The 22,794-nt window shown below is 36.7% G+C and overlaps 2 protein-coding genes across 2 annotated transcripts; both read right to left on the bottom strand.

Moving 5' to 3' along the window:
* Nucleotides 1-213: 213 nt before the first annotated feature.
* On the bottom strand, nt 214-17,516 carry LOC113145126 (deoxynucleoside triphosphate triphosphohydrolase SAMHD1-like). Its single transcript, XM_026331524.2, has 24 exons — nt 17,376-17,516; nt 16,318-16,507; nt 15,975-16,041; nt 15,789-15,858; nt 15,254-15,414; nt 14,596-14,711; nt 13,440-13,510; nt 12,827-12,834; nt 9,878-10,050; nt 9,535-9,601; nt 9,322-9,391; nt 8,989-9,149; nt 8,682-8,797; nt 8,108-8,178; nt 5,220-5,360; nt 5,011-5,111; nt 4,763-4,877; nt 4,585-4,676; nt 4,351-4,436; nt 3,548-3,678; nt 3,090-3,149; nt 2,838-2,963; nt 2,612-2,702; nt 214-2,393 (listed from the first exon to the last, which is right to left on the bottom strand). Exons 2-23 carry the CDS (start codon nt 16,409-16,411, stop codon nt 2,616-2,618), a joined length of 2,184 nt encoding a protein of 727 aa, XP_026187309.1. The 5' UTR covers nt 16,412-16,507; nt 17,376-17,516; the 3' UTR covers nt 214-2,393; nt 2,612-2,615.
* A 1,744-nt stretch (nt 17,517-19,260) lies between these two features.
* LOC113145125 (deoxynucleoside triphosphate triphosphohydrolase SAMHD1-like) lies at nt 19,261-22,233 on the bottom strand. The gene is made up of 6 exons (XM_026331523.1): nt 22,120-22,233; nt 21,062-21,227; nt 20,719-20,785; nt 20,533-20,602; nt 19,998-20,158; nt 19,261-19,384 (listed from the first exon to the last, which is right to left on the bottom strand). The coding sequence occupies exons 2-6, from the start codon at nt 21,153-21,155 to the stop codon at nt 19,261-19,263; spliced, it is 516 nt and encodes a 171-aa protein (XP_026187308.1). The 5' UTR covers nt 21,156-21,227; nt 22,120-22,233.
* Nucleotides 22,234-22,794: the final 561 nt, after the last annotated feature.

Below are 22,794 nucleotides of genomic sequence, written 5' to 3'. Positions count from 1 at the left end.
AATCTGTTGTTCACACAGTTTACACAAAAATATTTGATTTCAGGGAAAGGAAAATATGATAAATATTGGATCTTTGGGGTTTTTGTTCACAGCATAGAATCTATACCCAAAGACATAGATGTGATATTAAGTTACATTAATATCTTCCTGGTCACAGATGGAGAAACTGTGTATGATTCCCTCTAGTGTTGGACAAGGTGAACTACACAAAGATAAAGGGAAAAGAAGCTTTATTTCAAATAGAGCAGGTACAATCTGTTTTCAAACCATCTGACTATGAGTAAAACTAGTTAATGAACCTTTGTCAGGTTTCCCTTTAGTCCCATTACATATTCCTGATCTAATGAACACACACTGAGCAAAACACAAAGCTACTCAAACTTTGTCACACAGATGTTACACTGAAAATGTGAGTTCAGCTCTGTAGTAAAACAGTTGTGATCATATTTGTAATTGTACTAGTAAAAAATTATACATTTTAAATCAACACATTGTTCTTTCATAATGATTGTGATAATTTCAGAAAATAGAATAATCCAAAGGAAAAGAAAATATTTCACCAATAAAAGAGAAACAAACATCTAAAAATGAACAGTGGCTGTGTAACAATAAATGATGTGAGGGAAGATACAAGTTACAACCTCAAAATGTCCTTGAAAATGAAGATAAAACATAATCAGACTATGTTAACTCAGATGATAAAAAGTAAAGTTAAATTTCACTAAATACTCAGCAGTCCCTACACCACAAATTATAACATTCACTTTAAGTAACAGACACATTACACATGTTGTTGTCACTTTAAACCTACCCCAGTCATAAAGAATACACACTTGTACATTTGTTTGCAAATTTGATTAAGATCATTTGAAAACTATGCAAAAATAACATGAATATAATTGATAGCTGAGTAAAACAATGACCTGAAATACAGTGTCATAAAAAGGTTCAGAAAATAATATTTAATGAATCCATGATTTTCTACACTTGTAAAAGTGTTTTATATGTTTTTCATTTGAAACCAACCAATGAGCATCAGTGTTTTTGCTTTCTTTCAGTTTCCATCATTTCATCTTCTTTGTTTTAGTTATGTTCCTCAGGAGTGCCTCCAAGCTGCATTAGAAAAAAGAGCAGTTAGTATTAAAGTGCAGAGTGTCTGATGATACAATTCATCATATTCACTGCAGTGAAGCTGAAAATGAATTTGAATCATCTATTTCATTATTTTCAAGAAAAAGAAATATTTATATCTATCTTCTCATGAGTTGCTGCTTTTTAGCTTACGTGGCTAAATTGCTAAGTTTAGGGTTGTGGCCTGGTGGTCAGAAAAAAAAAAATCCTGCTTCCTGATTAAGGAAACAGGAAGTTACCTGTAACATTAATGACAATACAAAAAAGGTAATACCTTATCAGTTCATACAGATGCTGAGAACAGCTGCTCAGCTGGGACAGATGTCCTGGGGATGCACAAAATACTGTTGCAGCTTTTTTAGTCCTGGAAATGTTTCAGCTTTTACTGTCATTGGTTAAATGCATCTATATGTTGGGATGTCACTGCAGGATGTTTAATTAGAGCATGTTTAGTTAGAGTAGTGCTGCTGCTAAATGTTATGACCACAGCTACATCTGTCCTGTTCTCTGCTGCTGTTGAAGATGCTACTTTTTATTAACATGAGCCACAGATATCGAGCTAAACTGGACTGCTGCCAGACAACAGCTTTATAGGACAGTATTCATCAACATGACATTAGGCCAGACTGGGATATTTGGATGGCAAGCAGGGCCCTGTTCTTACTACATCACTAAACAGATCCAAGATAAAATGAGAGATATCATGGATTTTCTAATCTTGTCATTCAAATATTTCCTAACCTGAGTTATGCATTAGAAAAACACTTAATGGTCTGGTTCCTATATACCTATACTATACCATAGCAGTCCTCTATATCACTAATAAGCTTGCTGAATGTACTGGCCCCAAACTAAAGTCAAGTCAGACATTAGAATTGATGGGGCTAAACTATGGGATGTCTTACTATTAAACATCTGTTGCATTTCTGAGCTGATACATTTAAAATCTAAACTAAATGCATAGCCTGGTGTTTTAATCCTTCACTCATTTATACACAATATTCAGCACTGATGCTACAGTTGAACTGCAGTGTTAAAATTGTCAATGGTTAATTGTTTCTATTTTGGAGTTTTAGTGTGGTGGTACGTTGCAATTGTTAGTTGTTGATTGATGTTGATCGATGTTTATTGTGTTTAATGTGTTAGAGTTATGTTTTGATATGAAAAGTTGGATTCAGTCATCCAAAATAAGAGCGTGCTCTAAAGGTAATTGATTAGAGCAAAGACCTGTTTTAAGTAGAGGAAGAGCTTCTGCTGGAGAGCTATGAGGAAAAGGAGAAATACAGTAATGGATGGTATAAGTGGCAATTTTGCTGTAAGCATCATCATTTAAATTCTTAATGTCACCACAATTAAATGTTAATCATTAAAATATTGTTTGTCAGGGGATTTAATTATTCCTGGCTGTTAAATGATAATTAATTACTGACATCACTAACCTATTATACATTTATTGAGATAGATCTAGATATTAACACACGTTTTCAGTTGTGATGTTTGTTCCACCAGTCTTTAAAGTTTGTCTTGGCAATCTCCTTGGTGTCATTGTTCTTCCAGTAAACCCTGATCATCTGCAAAGAAAAGCACATTGAGAGAAGCAGTTGACAAATAAATAATAATAAATAATAAAAGTCTTTTGCATGAATTTGACAAATGAACATGAAAGAAAAAACATGAGCTCATGTTGTCATTGTTTAAGTTCTGACCTTGGCTTGGGAGGTTGTGGCCTCGTCTATCTGTGCCCTGAATGCAGTGTTAGGGTTATCCTTTTTATATAAGTATATGTTTTTGATGGATGTGTTGTCTTTGATCTCATGGGCCACAGCACTCTCCTAAAACATAAGGGTGAGAGAGAAGCCTGGTTTATATTCAGAAGTAAAAGAAACATCTTACCAATCAACAAAATGAGATTTTTAAAAAGTGAAGTGAATGTAAGTAAATTAAAGATTCTCCACAACCTTAAAGTCCTCAGGCTTGATACCATCAGTCTGTTCCTTCTTCCATTTGGAAATCACTTCCTGAGGGATGGCAGAAAAAGGGTGGTAAGCAGGAATGACAAGAAATTAAAGAAATTAAATTTATTCCATCTTGACAAAACACTGTAAGAGTATGTCCACATTAATTCTTTATATTCAGAAATGCTTTAGTTTTTATTAATCTTAAAACACTAGCTTGTTGGGTCTGTCAACAGGAAGTTGTTCCACTTAATGTAAATCCAGGTACAACAAGTGATCTAAAAATGGTGGGGTAATTGAAATGAGACTCTTCAAACAAAATTAATACAAGGAGCTTAACATCAAAAAATCTGTTAAAATAAATTTTCAAAAATGTGACCGTAATGTTCATTGTCATAATGGCTGCAGTCAAATTAATAATAGTAGATGTATAATTCAGCAACAACAACATTAACACATACATCAGGGGACATCTCAGTCTGAATTTCTCCCAGAAACACATATAAGTCTCGAGTGATGATCCTCTTTAGAATCTTCTTTGCTGGTTCCAGCTCCTTATGGGAAGAGTTGAGTATTTCCCCAAACACATCATCTAAAGGACGATGGAATCAGAGTAGAAGACAGCACAGAAAAAGATTACAAATTAATTTTGGACAAAGTACAACAAGAAGAGCCATCAAAGAAATAAACTCACAATAATCCCTGTGATTAAAAATTTAAACCTTCCAGGCCAAACCTTTACTGGCTCAGCAGGATAATAAGGAAAAATAACTTGATCACTCAGGGCTGAGAGACCCTGATGCACAGCACTGCATGTAGGCTATTGTTTCAATTAAGTTTAATTGCTAAGTTGCATAAAGTTTATTTATAGTCATGATTTATGGTCATTCAAGGGATTTAAGGGAGTCCAACCTTAGATATTATTTTCCTAATGCATTTAGTGCTGGGCCAAGACGTCTTTGTTTTCTGCCACATAAGGTGACTTAGAGGTTGTGATGTTAACTGCTGGTAAACAATTCAGACTGGATTTGCATCACAAAGACAAAAAGAAAAAAGGATGAATGATGAATGAGAATACTGATGACAGTCTGACAGAACTATTTCATTTAAGACATTCATGTAGTTAAATTAATTCATGTCACACTGATGTGGCACATATTAAACATGGCACCAACCCTGCCCACTGGTCCCTGTGTCATAATGTTAATCAATCATGAACAAACAACAGAGAGAGAGAGAGAGAGAGAGAGAGATATCTACAGACCTGTCAGCTTGGTGTAGGCCTCCATGTCATCTATGGCTGTGGAGAGGTGCATGAATGGATCAGCTTTTAAAAAAGCATCATTGATCCTGGATAAACACACCAAACATAATATGACCTTTGAAGACATAGTGCAACATAAGAAAGTGACTCATAAATCAAATCAAATAGTCTAGTCTGGGCAGAAGAACAAACACAATGTTGTACAGTACCAACATAAGATGAGTAGATACTCACATAAATTCAATGATCTTTGTCACTCTGTGATAACAGGCTCTTCTGTAGAGACCAGTCCGTGTGTTGAACATGTCGATCAGATTGTCTTTCTCCTGTTGAGACAATTCGTCTGTAGTTTAGTCATAACTAATCAAATAATACATTTCTGTTTAAAAAGAAAGATCAACATCATCAGCACCTTGTCTCTGGAGCATATGTGTTTATGTTTCTGCCCATCCACCTCACACACCCTGGCAAACTTCAGAAAGCGGCGATGGTCAAAATTATTCTGGATGCCCAGGTGGTGGCTGTCCCTGAGAAGAAATAGATGTTGCAAATGTGATAAAATATATAAACTACAATTGTTCAGGGGAAATAATACATATTAGGTCATCACTCTGCATCAAAAAGCAAATTATTCCACAGTAGCTGTTCATTAAACCTCACCTGGCAAAGTAGTCAAACTTGTCCACATCAATGCCGTTTGTTGAGTTTGACACAATTTCATAGAGGAAGAACTTTTCCTGTCCTCTGCCTTTATGTGTCCACTGTGGAGATGAAAACACAATAGTCACATTAGACAGAGTCTGAGGAAACTCTATGTTTATCTATATATGTTTATCATTGAGAAGACTGACTAATTTCAGATGACTTACATCAGGTGTATCTGTTTCCTTCTTTTGACGATTGGGGTCAATCATCTCCTTAATAAAGGTCAGGTCCTGATCTGTAAGGTATTCTGACACCTTATTATCTTTCATCAGGTGGTCAAACATCTTTACAGAGGCCTCCTCATGCTGCAAGATACAAATAATACATTGATATAAGTGTGTGCATGGCCAGAGTGAATTAAACACAATGATGCACTGTTCAGGCAGACAAAGCATTTCTTTGCAAAAACATGACATGTGATAGATTTATATTCGACTGTCTCATCACAGCAAATCTGTGGCCATAAATTAGACTTGTAAGCAAAGGCACCGATCCTGTGGGTGCTGCAGGGTCCGAGCACCCAATAAAGTTTATGAGCACCAAGGTGCAAAAACTTATCTTGCACATAGTCTCAAATCTGAGTCTGTTGTGTCAAGGACAAACTCTCTAATGAGGAATCTTGCTGCAAAATGCTTAGAAACAGTTTTGTCAGTAGTTTAGTCCATAGTCTACATGGATCATCACTTGGTATATGAAACACTTTATCTAGACTATAGAAATTCTCTATATATGATAAAAGTATCTACAAACATGTTGGTGTAGCTGGTATTGGACAGGTCCTTCATCACCCACTGGGAAAAACATAAATCAGCACCTATGCTTGTAAATTACATATGACCTGCTATTAAACCAAGTATCAGAGATTCAAAGACTGTTTTCTACAAAACCTACTCAAATTTTGATTTGTGCCAGAAAACCAATTTATAATCAGAATAATTACTGAATCATGTGGTGTGTGATCATTTCACTAAGGTCTGGTAATATCTGATATCTCAGAAAGATTTCATAGTGGTAAATAAAATGTCGGAATAACTTCAAAGTCCATTGTGCTAGAAATATTTAATCTCATTTAATAAAATAAATAATGCTGGTTTTGTGAAAACTATGCACATTTATATCTGGTATAAAATACAAAATATTGTCAGATTATATTAGAGCAGCATAATAGAAAGTTGTAATTTAAGGGTTTGCACCAAGATGCCCCTCAAGTGCTCCATAATTCAAAGCCATAACTGATTTGGACTTCTTTGGTCCACTTCAGTCCTGTGCAGGACCAGCTGTTTGAGAAATCTACAAGGATCTCCCAGGAAGAATGGGATACTCTGCCTAAATCCAGGGACCCAAGAAAACTCAAAGAGGAACTGTTGCCAAAGGGAAACAAAATGATCACTCAGAATAGTTTTAGGAATCAGAGATCCTAAGAATGGGATGACTTACTGGGTAAAGGAATAGTTCAACATTTTGACAAATATGATTGGTTATGTGCTGAATTATTTCTGACATGCAACCAGAACTGACTCCAGAAATTACTGCTCACATCTAAGTACTGATTCTTGACAGTTGAGACAAACATGTCTCACATAGAAAAGTCATATTTTTGATAAAAACCAAAGAAAATATAATGAAAATATACATTCAGAGTTAAATTTAAAGGAATTGTGCATACCTGTATTATTATTCTTACTGTATTTTTACAGTATCAAGGTAGAAAGTACGTTCTTGTACCTGTCCTCTCAATGAGGTAACAAAATAAAACTGCCCAAAAGATCTATTAAAAACTCTATAAATTGGAAAATATATGTATCAAAAGAAAAACAATAACTATAAATGCATTAAAATACACAAAACTAACTTTAAACAATATCTTCTATAATAATAAGCCTATCAAAGTTGTGTCAGCACCCTTCTCATTTTTTTATCATGCTAACTAAATCAGGAAATAGTATCATCAGTTATATCCATGAGGACACCTCCTGTGTATGATGAATGCAGCAAACTTCATATAATATTTTAACATTAAGAGGTTATGGTGGATTCATAGAAATGATGGTGTTGATTAATGATTTTTTCAACAGCATCAGTGACTGTCAACAATGTCTGTTGCATGTTTTTGTTAATTTTCCAAAAATAGTGGTTAGTCTGTTGAGTTTATATCGTTTATCTGTTGAAGTTAACTGAAATACATCATATTGTCTCATTTGTCAATGAAAAAAAAAGATTTCGTAGCTTTAACATTAAAAACAAAACTTAAAAAAAAGTATTTCGAAACTCTCAGAATTGTGTGAAATCAGAACAAAAATTTATAAATTGTATTTTATTATATATCAGAGTAACTGTAAACTGTTACTATGTGGTTGAGGACTTTACATTCTTGTGGTCCTGAACAAAATAAAATAGTGAACGTTTTAGTCTGACAGAGTTAATATAAATGATGTTATGAACTAAATAATAATTATTTTCAAAAAAAGTGCTTCATGAAAAAAAACAGTTCCTTTGCATGGTTTGATAACTAAGACCTGTCTCTACAAATATATCAATTTCAAATTAATGTAGGTATTTTATATTTACATATTTATTTACGTATTTTATGTTTACATATTTTAAACTTGAGTTCTGCAGAATCAGTGAAGACATAACCATCTACCAAAAAGCTAATTGTGACTTTTAGACTTGGTTTTGTATGAATTACCAGGCACTGTAGAGGTTTTGGTTCTGTAGGTGGGATTTGTTACTGTTGGACAGTGCCAGGCAGCTGTTTCTTCCTGCTTCAGGTGTTAATGTTAAACTGTAATACAGGCTGCTGGTTCAATGGCTTCAATCTTGTAATCAAACTCTCTCACAGAATAATAGTATATTAAATCATATTTCCTAAAGTATCAAGTTTCAAACTAAGATGTGAAGTGATTTTACACATTATGAGTTTGACTTTGTGTACATTGTTTGTGGCTAAACAGAAGATGTACACTAATAAACATGTTTCTGCTTAATTTTTTTTCAGTGATGGTTTGTGTTGTTACTATCTTATATCTAGACAACAGAAATTATTTCTTACCTTCCACTTTTTTTCTGGTCGTGCTTCTTTGATGAACATTCCATCAAACAGATGAGAAAATGGTCCATGTCCTAGATATGAAGAATTAAATGTATAATTATCTAATCTTGATTGGGTGTGAACTTTATAGTGAGACATTTGTGATTATATCTTTTTAGGCTGGTATTAGAAACAGAACTCTACTCAAAATACAGACTGTATATTAATTGTATTTGATCACATTTTCATAAAAAAGATTTTGTATTAACTCTCCATTTACTGTTTCACTGCTTACTGTTAATATGAATTCACTCGTTTCTCCATTTTTATTTGTGTAAAGGACCAATGTTTAATTGTTTATCCCTGCTGCACCTCCTGGTCATTAGATCAATTTTTAATTTTACAATTTATGTTTAGTTTCAACTGGTGACCTGTCCAGGGTCTACCCCTGCCTTTCACCCAAAGAGAGCTGGGATAGGCGCCAGCAGATCCCTGGGACCCTGATTAGGACTAAGTGGGTATAGATGATGGATGGATGATTTAGTTTGGTGTTAGCTTTTTAAAAATGATCACAGGTAATGTGTGTATTACTCACCCAGGTCATGGCAAAGACCTGCCATCTGCACACAAAAGATGTCTTTGTCTGTGATCTGAAGCTTTGGCTGCCTTCTGCGCAGAGTGTTTGCAAGTTCTCCAGCTAAGTACGCCACCCTGTAGAACCACATACAGCTCAGTATCCTGTGTTACAACTAAAAACATTTATATATATTGTACCCAAGGTATGGATTGTATTTACTTTGGTTTTTATTAGGTGCTTAATGCAATCTGACCTTCACCTTAACTGTGACTGTGATAATTTCAGAGACATATGTCTGTGTATATCAGCAAACATGCAGACAAACCCAAGTGAGTGTTCAAAGCGGTTGTGAGAAGCTCCAGGATAAACAAAGTAGGCTCCTCCAAGCTGCCTGATGTTTCTCAGTCTCTGGAACTGGGGTGTGTCAATGATTTTGACGAGAAGTGGGTGTAACTCTATGTGTCCATGGATTGGATCATTAAACACCTGGAACAAGAAAGTAAGTAAATAGACAATCGTAAATGTTGGTGAATTAGGGCCCAGTAAAAGTCTGACGTCTTTCACACTCCCCTGTTGTTTATTCTATAAGCTCTTCATCTTTTCTGAGTTCAGTCTCAAAGTTTCAATGTGATGTATGTTTAGGTACAGGTCACATTACCTTGCCTTGTCCTGTGATCAGCCACAGCTTTCTGATACTGTCTAGGTCTTTCAGATGTTTATCAATTTTCCTGGACAAAAGAAAAAACAGAGGAGAAATGAGTTAGGTGTGATTCTCAGAGATATCTATCCAGGCAGGTGATATTGGTGATATAGGTGTTATTGGCTAAACTCTTACACATTGAAACAAAGTTTAACATGAGGGTGGACTTACCTAATGCCCATATCTTTCAGGTTCTGTTCAGTGAGATTTTGCAGTTTGTCACCATTGATGTTTTTGTCTAGGTAAAAGAAAAAACAGTTCAAACTGGTTTCATAGTCTGTGATTCACAGACTGAAAGTCTCCACAGACATACAGCTACAAACCCTGTGGGAGTATAACAGTATAACAGGATGTCCAGAAAACCTGCAGACTAAAGAACACCAGCATCTCTATTATTTATCATCACAGTCATTTAAAAACATTTGGACTATTCTGCATCAAAGCAGCTCTCAGCTGGATTAGCTTTTCAGGCCAAAAACTAACCATCAATAATCTACCAAACTAGAAAACTAACCTCTGAATATAGCCTGCCATTCTTCTCCAAGCCCTTCTTCCTCCAGGTACTGACACATTTGATCCACAGTCCATTCTCTGTACTTCCACAGGTCCATTGTTCTGGTCTTCTTTGTTTGTGTTGAAGCTGGTGGATCTTGCGTCTGTTTTTTGCTCATTTTTATTTTATTTATTCTTTATTTAGTCAGGATACAAGATCTGAATTACAAAAAATGTAATTTCAGACAAAGCATGTTCCAAATTTCACAAAAGGTAAATGATAACTTTTTATTCTTTAACCTCAAATAGCAATCCTTTACAAAGAGATTTGAAAGAAATTTGCCCAGTGAAAACAGTGAAAATCTGCAAAGTAACTGTTTAATTTTGTCAAGAGGAAACAATATTGTTGTTACTGCATTTATTTTCCCTGGCTGCCACCAAAAACTCTGATTTGCCTCATCAGTCATAAAAATGTTAGACATGCTGTTGTTGCCAGGAAAATAAACCACCTTAAATGTTTTTCATTTTTTGCTGTTGCATAATCAGCATTTTGATTTGGCAGTAAATATTCTGCAGATATTGACAACATAAGTAGTGATGTTAATTAAAAACACTGCTGTAAACATCTTTTGGACAAATTATGTCAAGGTGTCTTGCAACTGGTTTGCTAAATGTCAAAAATTACCCACAACCTTGTTAAAAGTGAGAGAGAGAGAGAGACATATGATACTGATCCAATAGTCTGTAACTCAACAATAATGTAAATTTAACATTCATGCCAAGAATGCTTCTTTGAATTTGAGACTGCATGAAAATGTGTGTAAAATGAAGCTAAACAGAATTTAAAACTCACCTTTATTTGGTCCTAGTTTGTTGTGGGCATCAGTCCCACTAATGGAAAATAGAGCTAAAAGTAACAGGAACAGTCAGGAAATGTCCAGACTATATGTTTAATGAACTAATCAGTGATGGAGAAGAGACGATGCTGGACCTGCTTTTAAAGAGCCACAAACATCACACACCCACATTTTCACCTTAGTCACATTGATATTTAAATGTCATTTACATAAATCAACAGTGAGTGGACAGACAGGTAGAGAAGTGAAAGTGAAAGTTTATGTAATATCATTTTGTACTTTCATTTATCAGTGAACAGGCAGGAACTGCTGTATATTTTGTGTTTAATGTTCTTTGTGGTGTTAAATAATTAGATGAATAAACTGTGCATTTGTTTAAAATCTGACTTTCTAATAGACGTGTTTAAGTCCAACTTCAAGACTTTGTGCTGCTGCTTTTTCTGCTCAGCTTGTACTGTAGCTTGTTCCTGCTGTAATGTAATAAAAGTAAGTAAAGTAAAGCAGCTCCCACTGCTGAAATGTGGTTGTCTACAGTGATAGGATTATAGAAAGTCTGAAGTCTTTTCTTTACCATCCATAACTTCATATCTTCACCATAGAAGAAGTATATAAATGAACATATTGTGAACTGAAAACATTCTGTGGTGCCCACATGGTCTTGTCATTTATTATAAATATTAAGCAAGAAGCAGTTGTTTTGCTTAGGAACAGTGAGGCACCCAGTTATGTTGATGAAAGTACAATTTTTGAAGTACTTACTTGAGTATTTCTATGCTGTGATACTTTATCCTCTAAGTTTTGAAAGAAATGGTAACATAGATATTGGTCTGAAGTTAGACAGAATCGAGGGATCCAGGTTAGGCTTTTTAATTAATGGTTGCACCACAGCATGCTTAAGGGTCTCAGGCACAACATCAGTGGTCAGACTGACATTCAAAATTTCCTGAACCACTGGTCCAATGGTATAAAAGATCTCTTTAAAAAATCGAGGAGGCATAACATCGGTAGGACAGGATGAACATTTCATATGGCCTATAAACTTCTCTAAAAAGGAAAGTGAAACAGCCTCAAACTGGTTGAAAGCAGCAGAGCATGTAGCACTAATGGATGGATCACAAGCTGGTAGATAGATAGATTTATATACTGTATGACTGTCTCATCACAGCAACTTTGTTGGCCATAAATTACACTTCTAAGTTACATATGACCTGCTATAAACCAAGTAACAGAGATGTAAAGACTGTTTTTTACAAATCTACACAAATTTTTACGTCTGCCAGAAAAACAATTTATCATATGAGTAATATAATTTTCAGTGATGAAACAGGTTGTGTGTGTTCATTTACTAAGGTCTGGTGTTGAAATGATATCGTAGAGAGATTTTGTAGTGGAAAAAAATGTCAGGACAAATTCAATGTCCATTGTGCTAGATGTGCCAGAAATGTTTAATCTCCATCCATCCATCCATCACCTATACCCCCTTATTCCTTAATCAGGGTCCCAGGGATCTGCTGGAGCCTATCCCAGCTCTCTCTGGGTGAAAGGCAGGGGTACACCCTGGACAGGTCACCAGTCCATCACAGGGCCACATAGAGACACACAAAGACAAACAACCACACTTACACACACTCCTAATCTCATTTAATAAAATAAATAATGTTGGTTTTGTGAAAACTATGCACAAATTTTTATCAAGAAATCATCAAATTAGAGCAGCATAATAGAAGTTGTAATTTAAGGGTTTGCACCAAGATGCCCCTTAGTGCTCCATTCAAAGCTGTAACTGATTTGGACCTTCTTGGTCCACTTCAGTCATGTGCAGGACCAGCTGTTTAAAAAAGAGGATCTGCCAGGAGCAATGGCATACTCTGCCTAAATCCAGGTGTAGAGAGTCAAAACTTAAAGCTGGAATTGTTGCCAAAGGGGCATCTACACAGCAGAAAACAATTGCTCTGAATAGTTTTTGAAAATTAGAGATTTGAGTCTTTAATTAATTTGTAAAAAAATTATACAGAAACATGTTTTCACTTTGCCTTTGGTGACTAAATGTAGGTTGATAAACAAAATGGTAATTTAAGGTAACTACTGTAGGTAGTTGGAAAAATAGCTGGTACAACATCCTCTGAGAGAGTGAACAGGATTACAAAATACCAGGAATGGCATGTCTTAGTGGGATCAATGGACTAGTTCAACTTTTTGCAAAATATGCTGCTTATGAGCTGAATTATTTCTTGGCTGTAAGCAGCTGACATGCAAGTAGTGTTCACAACTAAGACATGAGTTCAGCAGCTGCATAACCACCAACCAAAAAGCTGATTGTGACTTTTAGACTTAGTTTTGTGTGAATTATCAGACACTATACAAATGTTGTATAGTGATAATTAGGTGGTAGGTGTAATTTCTTCCTGTTGGACAGTGCCAGCTACTTTCAGGGTTAGGGTTAAGGTGTAATACAACTGATGTTTCAGTCTTTATATTTAACAAACATACACATCCAGTCAAAAGTTTGGACACACTTTACTTTGGAATTGAATTGAGTCCAAACTTTTGACTGGTACTGTACATGACAGTGGTTTTGCTTAGTACATTTTCAGGAATAATCCTCAGTATTTTTCCTTGTCATTTGTTCATTTGGCTCACAAATAAAGACGTTTGTTCATAATCCTTTGCAGTTGATGGTGTGTGCATTTAGTATGTTATACTTAGACAACAGAAATTGTTTCCTACCTTCCAATTTACACCTGGACGTGCTTTGGGGATGAACTTTCCATCAAACAGATGGGAAAATGGTCCATGTCCTAGATATGAAGAATGAAATATAAAATTACCTCATACATCATAATTGTGCTTAAACTGTAAACTGAGATATTTGTGATTATATTTATTTAAGCTGGTATTGGAAACAAAACTCTACTCTTAATACAGAATCCCCTTTGTATATTAAGTACATTTATTTATCCTTCCATTTGTCATGATCTGCAACTTGATTTCCGGTTTCACGCTTTTATTTTGAAGGATCATACCGGATCTGGTTTGCTTCACCACGCTCACCCTTGACAAATTAAACACTTGTTTTCATCTGTGTTTTATTCAGATATATACCGTCGCTCAACCACAGACAAACCGCCAGGTTGTCTGTTGATCTTCTCACGCCTTGACCTCTATGTTTTTTCGCAAGAGGAACTTGCTGTGTTGTTTTCGGCAATTCAGGAAGCTCACCGAGACTGTTCGTTTTGAGTTCAGACCTTCTGATTACGATTCAGCCCAGAGGACTTTTTATCTATGTTTTTTGTGCAAGAGGAAGTTTTGTTTTCCTTTTTTTTTGTTCCTGTTCCCTCAGTGAGCGCACGTTAGTTCCCGTCTGCATAAGCACGGAAGATTGTTCTTGTTTTTGCACAAGAGGAATATATAATATATAAGAAGCTTTGATCCTTGTTTTCCCTCCAATCGTGACACCGTTTGCTGTTTATTGTTTGCTGTTAATACGATTCATCTGTTTTTCATGTTTATATTTGTTGACCACCTCACCACTGTGCTGCCAACCTTCTCTGAAAATGTGTGCGATCCTACCAAAATGATTAGAGCCACCACTGGTGCCATTATTGACTGATGATTGTTGTGTATCATCCTTCAAATGAAAGATTAAATATTTTTGAGCCCTCAAAGCTTTCCACTGACTGTTCAGCTGATCTCAATAACATTCATAAAATGTAGCAAATATTTCACATGAAAGGTTTTCCAGTAGTTGAGCATAATTTCCACACATCCTCTTAGCCATTTAAGCTGAAACATTGATAGAAACTGTCGTGTTGTAACTGAACATTTAGCAACAACAACATTTAGCTTTTTTAAAATGATCACAGGTAATGTGTGTATTACTCACCCAGGTCATGGCAAAGACCTGCAAACTGCACACAAAGGATGTCACTGGGATTGATCTGAAGCTCTGGCTGCCTTCTGCTCAGAGCGTCTACAAGTTCTCCAGCTAAGTATGCCACCCTGTAGAACCACATACACACAGACACACACACACGCACACACACACACACGCACACACGCACACACACGCACGCACACACACACACGCACGCACGCACACACACACACACACACACACACACACACTACTGATTCCATAATTACTGTTTTCAACTGAAATCACGTTTATTGATATTGATACTATGGTATGGAATCTGACAGTGTTAGCCAAGCTGACATCCATTATGGACAATACCTCTCACCCACTGCATCAGACAGTGGAAGCTCTAAGCAGCTCCTTTAGTGACACACCTCTTGATTGTGTGCACACTTTACTCTTTGTTTCTCTAATACTGCTCTTTTGTTCTTCATTCAGTTTTTTTGTAAACTGCTGCACAAGTGAATTTCACTGCTGTGGGATCAATAATGTTTGATTTGATTTTGATTTCATTTGGTTTCTAGTTTTTATTAGGTGCTTAATGCAATCTGACCTTCACCTTAACTGTGACTGTGATAATTTCAGAGACATATGTCTGTGTATATCAGCAAACATGCAGACAAACCCAAGTGAGTGTTCAAAGCGGTTGTGAGAAGCTCCAGGATAAACAAAGTAGGCTCCTCCAAGCTGCCTGATGTTTCTCAGTCTCTGGAACTGGGGTGTGTCAATGATTTTGATGAGAAGTGGGTGTAACTCTATGTGTCCATGGATTGGATCATTAAACACCTGGAACAAGAAAGTAAGTAAATAGACAACTCAATCCAATTCTAACACAAAGAAGTGCTGGTAAAACCAGGTCTAGTTCTTCAACATCCAACAGTTAAAGCCAACACACCTCTCACTGCTAAGACGACCTAATAATGTAAACCTGTCTTCACTGTCCTACACAAACAAACCCCATCCTTAGATAAACCACAAATCCAACAAATAATATCACCAAACTAACAGCTGATGAAATTGTTAATGTTGGTGAATTAGGGCCCAGTAAAAGTCTGACATCTTTCACACTCCCCTGTTGTTTATTCTATAAGCTCTTCATCTTTTCTGAGTTCAGTCTCAAAGTTTCAATGTGATGTATGTTTAGGTACAGGTCACATTACCTTGCCTTGTGCTGTGATTTGCCACAGCTTTCTGATACTGTCTAGGATTTTCAGACGGTCACCAATTTGCCTGGACAAAAGAAAAAACAGAGGAGAAATGAGTTAGGTGTGATTCTCAGAGATATCTATCCAGGCAGGTGATTGTTTTACATATTGAAATGAAGTTTAACATGAGGGTGGACTTACCTAATGTCCATATCTTTCAGGTGCTGTTCAGTGAGATATTGCAGTGTGACACCACTGATGTTATTTTCTAGGTAAAAGAAAAAACAGTTCAAACTGGTTTCATAGTTTGTGATTCACAGACTGAAAGTCTCCACAGACATACAGCTACAAACCCTGTGGGAGTATAACAGTATAACAGGATGTCCAGAAAACCTGCAGACTAAAGAACACCAGCATCTCTATTATTTATCATCACAGTCATTTATAAACATTTGGACTATTCTGCATCAAAGCAGCTCTCAGCTGGATTAGCTTTTCAGGCCAAAAACTAACCATCAATAATCTACCAAACTAGAAAACTGACCTCTGAATTTAGCCTGCCATTCTCCAAGCCCTTGTTCCTCCAGGTACTGACACGTTTGATCCACAGTCCATTCTCTGTACTTCCACAGGTCCATTGTTCTGGTCTTCTTTGTTTGTGTTGAAGCTGTTGGATCTTGTCTGTTTTTTGTAATTTTATTTTATATATCCTTTATTTAGTGAGGATACAAGATCTGAATTACAAAAAATGTCATTTCAGACAAAGCATGTTCCAAATTTTACAAAAGGTAAATGATAACTTTTTACTCTTTAACCTCAAGTAGCAATCCTTTTACAAATTAACTTAAACTTTCTCAGCGTTTAAAGGAATAAGCTTCATAGATGATAATTTAATAAAACTAGATTCTTCATGTGGCCAAAAAAAGCAATTTGCCCAGTGAAAACAGTGAAAATCTGCAAAGTAACTGTTTAATTTTATCAAGAGGAAACAATATTGTTGTTACTGCATTTATTTTCCCTGGCTGCCACCAAAAACTCTGATTTGCCTCATCAGTCATAAACATCTTAGACATTTCTCTACTTTCCATGTTGTGTTACATCACAGTCATGCCAAAAAATTATTTTACTGTTTAAATTTAATAAATCAATTTACTGTTTTTTTTAAGCCTCTCATCTCTTGAGACCTAATGTCACGGTTCCCGGTGTAGTGCGGGAGAAAGGAGGTGAGGACCCAAGTGCAGACACTAGACAAGCTTTATTTCCAAGGGTTCAGGCAGGAAACTCAAATCTCTGCCGTTCGGCGGGCAGGCAGGCAAACATGGACAGAAGTACTCACACTAGGTGCAGTAGACTTAACTCAATGCAGTGCAATGATCCAGCGGGGAACAAAAGAAACCAGAGAACTTAAATACTAAACACAAGACACAGGTGAAAGCAATCTACTAATGATAACAGAAACATAAAGCCACCTGGAACCAAACAGAACAGAAACAGGAAACTAACCAAAATAAGACGCCAGGCAGGGCTCAAAACCGGAACCCAGGTTCAGATCCTGACACCTAACAATGTAGTGTGATGTATATTTAGGTAGATTTAAAATACCTTGTTCTGTGATCTGGTCTAACCTCCTGATCTTGTTTCACCTTTGCTGTTGAACACAGGTGATGAGATTTCTCCAGTGCTTCTGGTCCTCTATGAGCCCAGTTTGACTCTGTCACAGTGTTGGTTGCAGACATGCTCATTGTTTCTGTAGCAATGGGTTACTAAGCAATGCCCAACCCTTTTCATCTTGGGACATTGTGCCCTGGGACTGGTGCTCTAACAAGTTGTTGTATTTAGTCCCACTGAGACACAAATGTCTTCTCCTTCCAAGCACTTGTCTTAACAAACAAGTTTTCATCAATGAACAGACCAGCAAAGTAGGTTTTTACAAACTCTGATTTACCCTGAAGTTGATTAACCCTGAGATGGGAAACTCAGTGTTTTGGTTTCAGAACAGCTGATCAGTTAGTTCATGTGACTCTGAGTTGATTAATGGAGGAGACACAGAAACCCAGTAGTTTCTTGAAGAAGCCTGCCAGCGAGCATGTTACTTTCACAGACTGTTACCTCAGTACATAGTAATACATGTTATTAAATATCCCCACTAACCTTTATGGTGTCATGGTAAAAAGCAATGTTAAGCATCTGCTATTCACACTGTGTCTATTGGTGCAAACTGGAGCAAACTGTGCACAGCACAATACTGTGTAGTACAGTTATGAACACAGATGTGGTGACATATGTATTACAACAGTTTAGCAGGTTGTATCCTCTTAGAACAGTGGGCTATATGTTGGATCAGTTGACTCTGATTGGTGGTGTTTCAATAGATGGTGCTTCTCTTCTCGTCAATTCCAGAAACCAGCAGTGCAAATTTTGCTGGATTATAGCAACCAGACGCCAGTTTAAATATTCATCAGACTGAAATCTGTTGTAAAACAGAACAAGAGCATCTGTTGTTCAAGTGAAATTGGAACAATTTAATTTAAGGATTAATTTTATTTAGGTGAGTTATTTGGCAGTCACTGGATGCCTTTCAGATGACACTTAGTGTCTTGTCACTCTCCATATTGTCTTGCATCCAGATTCTACTTAGATTGTTAAAGAACACAGTTCATATGATTAAATACAGATATGCCAAGAAATGTTATATTATATTGACACATACTCCAGATACAATATTTCCAGAGTTCATAAACCTTTTCAATCAAACGTTCAAATCCAAACCTTTCCCACAGAAGGATCTAACTTTTTTGCTGCTCTCGGTAGTTCAGGAAGCTCCCTGAGCCCGAGACTGTTCGTTTTGAGTTCAGACCTTCTGATTATGATTCAGCCCAGAGGACTTTTTATCTATGTTTTTTGTGCAAGAGGAAGTTTTGTTTTCCTTTTTTTTTGTTCCTGTTCCCTCAGTGAGCGCACGTTAGTTCCCGTCTGCATAAGCACGGAAGATTGTTCTTGTTTTTGCACAAGAGGAATATATAATATATAAGAAGCTTTGATCCTTGTTTTCCCTCCAATCGTGACACCGTTTGCTGTTTATTGTTTGCTGTTAATACGATTCATCTGTTTTTCATGTTTATATTTGTTGACCACCTCACCACTGTGCTGCCAACCTTCTCTGAAAATGTGTGCGATCCTACCAAAATGATTAGAGCCACCACTGGTGCCATTATTGACTGATGATTGTTGTGTATCATCCTTCAAATGAAAGATTAAATATTTTTGAGCACTCAAAGCTTTCCACTGACTGTTCAGCTGATCTCAATAACATTCATAAAATGTAGCAAATATTTCACATGAAAGGTTTTCCAGTAGTTGAGCATAATTTCCACACATCCTCTTAGCCATTTAAGCTGAAACATTGATAGAAACTGTCGTGTTGTAACTGAACATTTAGCAACAACAACATTTAGCTTATTGAAAATGATCACAGGTAATGTGTGTATTACTCACCCAGGTCATGGCAAAGACCTGCAAACTGCACACAAAGGATGTCACTGGGATTGATCTGAAGCTCTGGCTGCCTTCTGCTCAGAGCGTCTACAAGTTCTCCAGCTAAGTATGCCACCCTGTAGAACCACATACAGTACACACACACACACACACACACACACACACACACACGCACACACACACAGAGGTTCCATAATTACTGTTTTCAACTGAAATCACGTTTATTGATATTGATACTATGGTATGGAATCTGACAGTGTTAGCCAAGCTGACATCCATTATGGACAATACCTCTCACCCACTGCATCAGACAGTGGAAGCTCTAAGCAGCTCCTTTAGTGACAGACTGTTACACAACTCAACAGTTCAGTTGTTCTCTGATAGTATCACACTGCTACACTTTTGTTGTAAATCCTACTTTTTCAATGTTTTTAATGGCTTTTTTGTAAATACCTGTAAATACTTTGAAATTGCACACCTCTTGATTGTGTGCACACTTTACTCTTTGTTTCTCTAATACTGCTCTTTTGTTCTTCATTCAGTTTTTTTGTAAACTGCTGCACAAGTGAATTTCACTGCTGTGGGATCAATAATGTTTGATTTGATTTTGATTTCATTTGGTTTCTAGTTTTTATTAGGTGCTTAATGCAATCTGACCTTCCCCTTAACTGTGACTGTGATAATTTCAGAGACATATGTCTGTGTATATCAGCAAACATGCAGACAAACCCAAGTGAGTGTTCAAAGCGGTTGTGAGAAGCTCCAGGATAAACAAAGTAGGCTCCTCCAAGCTGCCTGATGTTTCTCAGTCTCTGGAACTGGGGTGTGTCAATGATTTTGATGAGAAGTGGGTGTAACTCTATGTGTCCATGGATTGGATCATTAAACACCTGGAACAAGAAAGTAAGTAAATAGACAACTCAATCCAATTCTAACACAAAGAAGTGCTGGTAAAACCAGGTCTAGTTCTTCAACATCCAACAGTTAAACCCAACACACCTCTCACTGCTAAGACGACCTAATGATGTAAACCTGTCTTCACTGTCCTACACAAACAAACCCCATCCTTAGATAAACCACAAATCCAACAAATAATATCACCAAACTAACAGCTGATGAAATTGTTAATGTTGGTGAATTAGGGCCCAGTAAAAGTCTGACATCTTTCATACTCCCCTGTTGTTTATTCTATAAGCTCTTCATCTTTTCTGAGTTCAGTCTCAAAGTTTCAATGTGATGAATGTTTAGGTACAGGTCACATTACCTTGCCTTGTGCTGTGATTTGCCACAGCTTTCTGATACTGTCTAGGATTTTCAGACGGTCACCAATTTGCCTGGACAAAAGAAAAAACAGAGGAGAAATGAGTTAGGTGTGATTCTCAGAGATATCTATCCAGGCAGGTGATTGTTTTACATATTGAAATGAAGTTTAACATGAGGGTGGACTTACCTAATGTCCATATCTTTCAGGTGCTGTTCAGTGAGATATTGCAGTGTGACACCACTGATGTTATTTTCTAGGTAAAAGAAAAAACAGTTCAAACTGGTTTCATAGTTTGTGATTCACAGACTGAAAGTCTCCACAGACATACAGCTACAAACCCTGTGGGAGTATAACAGTATAACAGGATGTCCAGAAAACCTGCAGACTAAAGAACACCAGCATCTCTATTATTTATCATCACAGTCATTTATAAACATTTGGACTATTCTGCATCAAAGCAGCTCTCAGCTGGCTTAGCTTTTCAGGCCAAAAACTAACCATCAATAATCTACCAAACTAGAAAACTGACCTCTGAATTTAGCCTGCCATTCTCCAAGCCCTTGTTCCTCCAGGTACTGACACGTTTGATCCACAGTCCATTCTCTGTACTTCCACAGGTCCATTGTTCTGGTCTTCTTTGTTTGTGTTGAAGCTGTTGGATCTTGTCTGTTTTTTGTAATTTTATTTTATATATCCTTTATTTAGTGAGGATACAAGATCTGAATTACAAAAAATGTCATTTCAGACAAAGCATGTTCCAAATTTTACAAAAGGTAAATGATAACTTTTTACTCTTTAACCTCAAGTAGCAATCCTTTTACAAATTAACTTAAACTTTCTCAGCGTTTAAAGGAATAAGCTTCATAGATGATAATTTAATAAAACTAGATTCTTCATGTGGCCAAAAAAAGCAATTTGCCCAGTGAAAACAGTGAAAATCTGCAAAGTAACTGTTTAATTTTATCAAGAGGAAACAATATTGTTGTTACTGCATTTATTTTCCCTGGCTGCCACCAAAAACTCTGATTTGCCTCATCAGTCATAAACATCTTAGACATTTCTCTACTTTCCATGTTGTGTTACATCACAGTCATGCCAAAAAATTATTTTACTGTTTAAATTTAATAAATCAATTTACTGTTTTTTTTAAGCCTCTCATCTCTTGAGACCTAATGTCACGGTTCCCGGTGTAGTGCGGGAGAAAGGAGGTGAGGACCCAAGTGCAGACACTAGACAAGCTTTATTTCCAAGGGTTCAGGCAGGAAACTCAAATCTCTGCCGTTCGGCGGGCAGGCAGGCAAACATGGACAGAAGTACTCACACTAGGTGCAGTAGACTTAACTCAATGCAGTGCAATGATCCAGCGGGGAACAAAAGAAACCAGAGAACTTAAATACTAAACACAAGACACAGGTGAAAGCAATCTACTAATGATAACAGAAACATAAAGCCACCTGGAACCAAACAGAACAGAAACAGGAAACTAACCAAAATAAGATGCCAGGCAGGGCTCAAAACCGGAACTCAGGTTCAGATCCTGACACCTAACAATGTAGTGTGATGTATATTTAGGTAGATTTAAAATACCTTGTTCTGTGATCTGGTCTAACCTCCTGATCTTGTTTCACCTTTGCTGTTGAACACAGGTGATGAGATTTCTCCAGTGCTTCTGGTCCTCTATGAGCCCAGTTTGACTCTGTCACAGTGTTGGTTGCAGACATGCTCATTGTTTCTGTAGCAATGGGTTACTAAGCAATGCCCAACCCTTTTCATCTTGGGACATTGTGCCCTGGGACTGGTGCTCTAACAAGTTGTTGTATTTGGTCCCACTGAGACACAAATGTCTTCTCCTTCCAAGCACTTGTCTTAACAAACAAGTTTTCATCAATGAACAGACCAGCAAAGTAGGTTTTTACAAACTCTGATTTACCCTGAAGTTGATTAACCCTGAGATGGGAAACTCAGTTTTTTGGTTTCAGAACAGCTGATCAGTTAGTTCAGGTGACTCTGAGTTGATTAATGGAGGAGACACAGAAACCCAGTAGTTTCTTGAAGAAAGCCTGCCAGCGAGCATGTTACTTTCACAGACTGTTACCTCAGTACATAGTAATACATGTTATTAAATATCCCCACTAACCTTTATGGCGTCATGGTAAAAAGCAATGTTAAGCATCTGCTATTCACACTGTGTCTATTGGTGCAAACTGGAGCAAACTGTGCACAGCACAATACTGTGTAGTACAGTTATGAACACAGATGTGG

This window comes from Mastacembelus armatus, chromosome 7, assembly GCF_900324485.2.
Source record: "Mastacembelus armatus chromosome 7, fMasArm1.2, whole genome shotgun sequence".
Lineage (NCBI taxonomy): Eukaryota > Metazoa > Chordata > Actinopteri > Synbranchiformes > Mastacembelidae > Mastacembelus > Mastacembelus armatus.
Note: the sequence above shows the minus strand (reverse complement) of the source record. Positions and strands in the feature narration are given on the sequence as shown.